This window comes from Dreissena polymorpha, chromosome 3 (assembly GCF_020536995.1).
Source record: "Dreissena polymorpha isolate Duluth1 chromosome 3, UMN_Dpol_1.0, whole genome shotgun sequence".
Classification (NCBI taxonomy): Eukaryota; Metazoa; Mollusca; class Bivalvia; order Myida; family Dreissenidae; genus Dreissena; species Dreissena polymorpha.
The window spans coordinates 43,389,641-43,397,909 of NC_068357.1; the positions used below are offsets into that span (position 1 = coordinate 43,389,641).

At 38.6% G+C, this 8,269-nt stretch overlaps 1 protein-coding gene across 1 annotated transcript; it reads left to right on the forward strand.

Annotated features, from left to right (window-relative positions):
- Positions 1 to 2,094: 2,094 nt before the first annotated feature.
- LOC127873878 (uncharacterized) lies at positions 2,095 to 6,298 on the forward strand. The gene is made up of 4 exons (XM_052417980.1): positions 2,095 to 2,330; positions 4,084 to 4,163; positions 4,516 to 4,899; positions 5,360 to 6,298. The coding sequence occupies exons 1-4, from the start codon at positions 2,275 to 2,277 to the stop codon at positions 5,857 to 5,859; spliced, it is 1,020 nt and encodes a 339-aa protein (XP_052273940.1). The 5' UTR covers positions 2,095 to 2,274; the 3' UTR covers positions 5,860 to 6,298.
- The last annotated feature ends 1,971 nt before the right edge of the window (positions 6,299 to 8,269 follow it).

Here is an 8,269-nt window from a genome sequence, read left to right on the forward strand (position 1 = left end):
TAGAATTACCCTTAGAGCGGGTTTTAGCACGTGCATTTTACTGCAATATTTTCTTTATTTACTCGGAACTATTTTCGAAACATTAAACTCCGCTCATATTTTATTGCAGAATAACCCACACTTGATTTCCTTCTTTGTCTATAGAATACAAGTCGCGTGCCGTGTTAGAATTGATTATAAAGAAGACACATATACATTATAGATTGGACTGAATGCACTGGATATGTCGAAACAAGGCACAACTGTACATACTAAGCAGTAAATAATCAAAGCGCTGAAGGCACTGAAGTTGTTCGCTGTTGTCGTCCTTGATTAGCTTGTGCGCATTGCCGGGCTAATCTGCGTGCACAGGCTAATCTTATTTGACACGCATTAAGCCCCGTTTTTTCCCTGAAAGCAGCCAATATTTACAGATTTCAATGATAAACCCTAGAGGGGCCAACGTCATCTTACAAGCTGGTAAATACACACAATGCAGACGTAGAGCAGACGCTCCTAAGCATTCGTCGTCTGCAGTGCAGACAGGCAGCGGTAATCTTTCCTAGCGTAGTGAGTTACCGTCCTTAGCGTAGCTAAGCACATACTGATTTGCAAAACAGTCTCTGTAAATTTAGTCTGCCGCTTACGCGACCAACTAAAAACCACAAATAAGGTGCTCTGCATTGGGTCTTATTTATCAGAATTTGAATGTGTTTTTTTACAACAATAACTGTATTAAACAACGTACCGGGGTTACTATAAATGAGACTTACTTGCAGGAGTTAAATTCTTAAAGCAATTAAAGCTGCTCGACAAAACATTTAAACATCAACATTAATCAGTAAATTTATGTGTTTTTTCTTCTTAATCAAAACTAGAAATGGCGCGGTATAGGCCGACGCGTTTCACCACGCCGCATGTTTGACCCAGGGGCGCACCAGGGTTGGTAATCGGGCCATGCATAGTTTAGATTGACCGTATTGTCATTAGAGATGGTCAGTATCAATGTGCAGTAAATCGGTGTAGCAATGAAGAAGTTAATGTAAATAACCTAAAAAATATAGTGAAAATCTATGACCCGGCTACACCCCAACCCTTATAACTTTTCATCCAGTGGTCAGATCAAAATTCCATAAAGAGCACTGTCGCATATATGCTCATAGCTACCATGTGTGTAGGCTTCAAGGTTCTAGTGCTAATAGTGTAGGAGAAGATAGTGGCCAGGACTGACGGACGGGCAGACGGCGGAGATAACCACATAAAAGATTTCAAAATCTAAACGCGGACCCACAGTTCAAGGTCAAGGTAACATGAGTCAACAATGTTTTGCGCATGGAAAGGTCTTGTCCAGATACATATGCGTACCAAATATGAAAGCAATATCTGAAGGGACACAGACGTTATGAGCTTTTTTGAATCGCGGTCGCATATTTCAAAACCTGAACGCCGACCCCAAGTTCAAAAATTTCATGCGCATGCAATGTTGTTGTCCAGATACACATGCGTACCAAATATGAAAGCAATATCTGAAGGGACACAGTAAGCTGAGCCTTTTTCAAATCGCGGTCGCAGATTTCGAAACCTGAACGCTTACCTCAAGTTCAAGGTCAAGGTCACAGGGGTCAAACATGTTATGCTCATGGAAAGGTGTTGTCCGGATACACATGCATACCAAATATGATCTATGATATAATATCTTAACCAGAATGCTGACCTCAAGTTCAAGGTCAAGGTCACAGGGGTAAAAAAATGTATGCGCATGGAAAGGTGTTGTCTAGATACACATGCATATCAAATATGAAAGCAATATCTGAAGGGACACAGCAGTTTATATATGAGCCTTTTTCAAATCGCGGTCGCAGGAATATTTCTGACCCGGCCCTACCCCAAGCCCCATAACTTTTGACCCAGGGGTCAGATCAAAATTCCGTCGCCGTCACCGTCGGACATACGCTCATAGCTACCATATGTGTAAGCTTCAAAGTTCTAGTGCTAATAGTGTAGGAGGAGATATATAGTGGCCAGGACGGACGGACGGACGGTCGGCGAAGATAACCACATAATCCCCACTTTTTCTTCGAAAAGCGTGGGGATAATATGTAGATTGGTTTGAAAGAAATAGAATCTAAAATCTTGTGTCGACTGATAAAAACACCGTTTTGGGGAAAGTATTATTGCCTACCGGAAAGAACGTTACGTAAAGTAAGTGACGTCACAATAACGTTCATAGTAACGTGATCATTTCGCGGTTGTTTGGTAAACAAACAAGACGTCTTTCACAGCGCTCTTACAACAATGACTAGTTTACAGATATTTGTAGAAACGGTGTGTCAGGAATTGATCAAAGAATGGTAAGAAAAAGAAGTTATCATATGTATGCCTTATTTTGAAGCAAACTTATGCGCGGAGTCAAAATTATACACGACAAATTAATACATTATTTGGTGGTGAAAAAACACACGATAATTTTCTGTAGTTGGCTAAGTTTTTTTTCGAAACTTGAATATTGATAAAACGCATACAATTTACAAATATTTTAGAACTATATCTGACTTAGATTCCGCGTTTTTTTATTTTGAAATATTTTACTTATTAATGATTAGTCATATTAAGTAATATGTTTGCATTTTGGGTAAGTTTATTTTCAAAGTTCAGATTGCCGGTTTTAACAAGCGTGCTTCTTTTTTCATTAAAATCAATTTATTTTACAAGAATCCCTGTTGTTTCACACATTCTGTTTATCTCTGTTTGATTATGTTGCTATTTTACAAAACGCACGTTTTAAGGTGTAGATCTAATCCAGCTTTTAAACAAGCATATTAAGTTATAAGCCACTGAGTTTATAAATTTATTATTTATTAAAGCAGAAAATAAACGTTGATTTATCAATAGTAATTTGCTTATTATTCCCCAATTGAAGAAACGGTGTGCGTGTCCGTCTGTCGGTATGTCAGACGGTCCGTAGACAGTTCGTTTCACGCGATATCTAGAGAACACTTTGATCTTAAACAATTTAAATTGGTGTGATGGTAACTTAGGAGAAAATGAAAATGAAAATGCCTGAAGATTTTGGGGTCAACATGCTAAAGGTTAAGGTCACAGTGTCGCGGTTATAATTTGTTCGCCCAAATACCGTCAGAATGCGTTGGACCCATAACATGCAAATTCAGCATGCTGGTTACTTGAGAGAAATGGAAGACGCCTATTGATTTTGATGATCAGGTCAAAGGTCAAAGTCACAGGGTCTTGAATTGGTCAAGTGATTTCATTGGAGGAAAATAATTTGAGGATGTTGAGGTCACGAGATGGAAGGTGAAGGTCAAATCAGATTATACCAAACAATTTGTTTCTGCATGATATCTATGGAACGCTTTGAGTTTTAGGAAATGTCAAGGTCACATAGGCTGTGTATATGAAAATTGTGTACAAAAACTGTATATAGAAACCCATATGACTTGGTATGCTACAAAGTTTTGACTAAGGGACGATTCTTCGACTTTGCTGCAAACCGGGGGGGGGGGGGGGGGGGGTGGGGGGGGGGGGGGGAGGGGGGATTATAAATTTAACGAACATCTCCTGCTATAATACAATCCTATTGATTTATTTTGTATTTCATTAAGCTCTGAATTTTCGACGATACTTATTTGGCTACGTTATTTCTATTACCGATTTTTGTAAACCATCAGATTTTTCTATTTCACAGAGCTTATGTTATTTCATATATATCAATTGTTTTCACTGAAACTTATTTATGGTCTTAGCTATATCTAGATCTTGTATGTATATGTACTCTTTAAAAGTCTATGTCCAGTAGCTTTGTTACTTCACATTATCTCTGCCATTTTCCCTATCGCTGTTGTTTGACAGAAATCATCTTAGTCTTCATTTCATATTTTCATATAATCTTTTTTTATTTATTAGAATCTCTTTAAAGTCCATTTTCCCGTATTGAAGTTATCTTTAGCTATTTTGTTTCTTTAATATGTTCTACGTCTCCGTTATTTCTGTAATTTTTATGCCATTTGGTTTCACTCTCACTGTAATTTCTCTGTAACCTCTAGCTCTGTTATTTTACCATCTCTGGTATTTCTCTATCTGCTCTAGCTCTGACCTCCTGTCTGTCGTCGGTCACAGCGACGACATTGACCTCACCTCCTCCCCGGCACACCAGACTGACAATCAAGGTGTTGCTTCTACTTATGTTGCTTGTTTCTGAAATATCACCCAATCTTCTCTAAATCTCAAACTCTTTGTACAAACACGATGAAGCATACAATTTATGGGTTATTTACCCAACACTTACACATTTAAATGTATGTGCACGTGAAAATAAATAAGTGTGATCTTTTATTGGATATATTTTTTTTATGGTATATTCTAAAACAAGTATTTCATTATTTAAACATTTCAACACAACTTTGATAATATTCTAAAACTTATAATAAATAAGACAAATAAACAAGATGTATAAATTTAGTAATGCCGATTTGTTTATAAATACACACACTAAACGACAATTTCTATCTCAAAACGCAGGAGAGCTCGAGGCGGTTCATGCCGGATGCGGCGACACTTCCGTTGCTGACACAACCTCTGACTCCTGTTTGTCGGCCGACGAGCCGACGGATCTCGGTGATCTGTCTGAGCTCTGGGAGAGTTCCTCAGACGACGATGCCGACGAATTGAACACCTCATTCTGTGAGTGGGAGCCGGACGTGGCTCTTCCTTGCAAGTTTGAGCTTGACGTGGCTCTTCATACTGATGATGGCGGTGGCGACATCGGCCTCAACGTCAAAAAAGTATACATGAACATCGCGAACAGCTCTTCATCCGTGTACGAGTCAGATTACCCGGATGAACACGAGGAACTTCCGACTGAGCGTCACCGACGAAAGATCCGAGTCAAGCATGTCGATGACGGTAAGATAAGTGCTTTCATCGTGTGTTATTCCTTTTTTTCAATCAAAAGAAAAAAAATACAATGAATAAGATTTCAACGCTTTTTAAATATGCGCTGTTTCATACAATGAAAATAATTGGTAATTTTCACGATTTATTCCTTTGAAAATAAACCCAGTTATATGCATCAAACATTTTCTCAAATGTAGTATTTACATTGATGTATTATCAACCCTGGCAACGTTTTAAATAGATTATCCGTATTTGTATTGCACTGAAAATACGAGTGGATCAGTGCCTTAGCATTAACCAGTGCTTATAATTTATACAATCGTGACGAAAAATGTTGAGTCACTAATGCCGATGTTCAGTTTCAAAGAAAAGCAATGTGAACATGTGCATGTACTTATGTTTTAACACATTTACAATATCAATAAAACCACGCATCATCCGAGTTATGTGTACGTGTTTCCATTCACAGGCTCAATGTCACGCAACATCCATATCCGGCATAGCCCATATCGTCTGCTTCCTCAAAAGCGGAAACGCGAGGCAGACGAGTCAGAGACCTCGCTTCCACAGAAGCGCACGAGATGGGCGCCATTTCCGGAGTCATCTTCGTCTGAGAGCGATTCCGGTAGCTCCAAATCTTGCTCCGACTCGGACTGCTCTTGTTCGGATTCTGACTGCGTCTCCATGACGGACAGCGACGAAGACGAGGGCAGAGAGATCGACCTCCGCTATGAGGCGAGCCCATGCCCCGGAGGCTGCCCTTGTCGCCCTGGTTACCGGCCCTTCCCCGTGGTGCATGGAATAGAGCGACTGAAGCCAGTTACCGTGCCTCTGTACAAGAGGTTCCTGCAATACAAGCTTCTCAACATCTTCAACACCTGCTTCAACCAGTGCTGTGATTGCATGTGCCAAAGGAGGTGGACACAGCGCGACAGGAGGTCGCTCCGCCGGATAATGGCTGATTATTAGAAACATTCGCAACCTTTTATGAAATTATTTGTTTATTTTGTTTAGAGTTTTATTTCTTCATGGTTTTATCTGAAAACAGTTGACACGTATTTCAATGAAACCAAGTGCTAGTTTGACCCAGGAAACCAAGTGCTGGTTAGACCCAGGAAACCGAGTACTGGTTTGACCCCTGAAACAAAGTAATCGTTTGACCCCTGAAATAAATTATTGGTTTCTCCCTGGAAATCAAGTACTTGTGACACAAACGACAAGACCCATAAAATACAGTACTGGTTTTACCCAGGAAAGTACTTGCGATACCAAATGAACTCGAAACATTCCACAATTAATTTTGACCAATGAATTAAGCATGAATTATTGTTGTTTTTTTATTTATAAAAAATAATAACTCCGAACCTGTTTTATTCTTAAACATTATTGAATGTATTATCGAATGAAATTCTTTTGTTTTAAAATACGCTTTGTATACTTGTTGTCGTGACATGCATACAGTATGATGTAACCACTACACATAACAAAGCCTTGATAATGACTGAAATTTTCACAGATGAAATTCAGTTGCACTTGATTGCTTAAATAGAATCAAATTTTAAGTAGGATTCGCAAAATAAATGCAGTTTTTAAGACATTGTGAACATACTTTTTGTTGTATATAAATTGCTTCATTAGACGTAAATATTTTCTAAAATCGATATGCCCGAGGGTTTAACCTCATGAACATAGATGTAACCACTATTCGCCCGAAGGTTTCGGCTCTTTACAGGTCAGCATTATTGGCCCGATGGTTTCGGCTCTTCACATGTCAGCATTGTTGGTCCGAGGATTTTAGCTCCTGTATATAACCCCTTAAGTTATACGTATAAGAAAATATAACATTGTGCAGATTTGTCATTGTTATTTACATCTTTGAAATCACGTTTGATACAGTCATTTATCGGTCTATAACTCTATACACAGTATCAAAAGGCATTCCAACGTATATTGTCACGACTGACGTAGCATCACCGTGCGTAGTGTCCGTCTTGCTACCGGGAGGTCAGTGGTTCGATACATACAGCGTGAGCGTTATTTAAAACTCTCAAAAGAACAAAGTACGTGTTGTTCAATGGAAATGTACTTGATAGCACTTAAATAAGAATTGGCCTTTTGATGCAGTCGAGCAGGTTCAATCGAAACGCATCATTGAATGAAATAACAAGCAAATTCGTTTAATTGATATCCCCCGCCAATATGCTTCTGGACACAAAAGTTTTCTGGACGGATGGACAACGCCCTTTGACCTCAATGTGTGACCTTGACCTTAGCCCCCGGGATTATGGGTGTTAAATGTGAAGCACCCCCAGATGATTGAGAACAACTATGGCAAGTTTCATGGCTCTGGCTCAGGGGTTAATGGAGACCGTGATCTGTCAGACAGTATGCCTTATAATGGGAAACGTTTAAATATAACAAACATAACATATTGTCTAACAAGATTTTAACCGCCTTATAATGGGAAACGTTTAAATATAACAAACATAACATATTGTCTAACAAGATTTTAACCGTAAAGACTGTAACATCGCAGATTTAACGCAGTTTGGAACAGGATTGTCAATGACGAGGGATATTTATAGTATTTCGGGATTGCTTACAATTGTGCTTCATAAGCTCGGTAAATTTCCCATTGTCCGTATTGAATGTAACTCCATGGTATAAATAGTAATAGTCTGTCTCTAAAGGGATCTTTTCACGCTTTGGTAAATTTACAAAATTGAAAAAAGTTGTTTCAGATTCGCAAATTTTCGTTTTAGTTATGATATTTGTGAGGAAACAGTAATACTGAACATTTACCATGGTCTAATATAGCCATTATATGCATCTTTTGACGATTTTAAAACCTAAAAATTATAAAGCGTTGCAACGCGAAACGATTGAATAATTTGGAGAGTTCTGTTTTTGTCGTGAAATTTTGTGAAACTACGAAGATTGCTTAAGGTATAAAATACTTCCAGTATGTGTACTCGGCGGAATAGCTCAGTAGGCTAAAGCGTTTTTACTTCAGGACTCTGGCAGGACTCCAGGGGTCACTGGTTCGAAACCTGGTCCGGGCAATGTTCTTTTCCTTTTTTTAATTTTATTCTTGATTTTTTACTGGAGCTTTTACGATCCAATGTTTACATTTATCGATATAAAGCATTTAATGAATAAGTTAAAAAAATGCCAAAATCTGTGAAAAGGCCCCTTAAAATAGAATCATTAAAATAAAATTGGAACGTAGACCACTGCAAACACAACAATCTTTTTTTTCTGTGGGATAAACAGTTCCAGCAAAGAATCGATATGCATTAAAGGGGCCTTTTCACGTTTTAGTAAATTGACAAAGTTTAAAATCAAAGCGCTGGGGGCACCGAAGTTGTTCGCTATTGCA

What these genes read in the sequence shown, in the direction of transcription:
- LOC127873878 (XM_052417980.1), top strand. Translation starts at nt 2,275, where the DNA reads ATGACTAGTTTACAGATATTTGTAGAAACGGTGTGTCAGGAATTGATC. An exon ending in CAGGAATTGATCAAAGAATG is followed by an intron (nt 2,331 to 4,083) that starts GTAAGAAAAAGA and finishes TATCTGCTCTAG; the next exon opens with CTCTGACCTCCTGTCTGTCG. An exon ending in AGTCAAGCATGTCGATGACG is followed by an intron (nt 4,900 to 5,359) that starts GTAAGATAAGTG and finishes TTCCATTCACAG; the next exon opens with GCTCAATGTCACGCAACATC.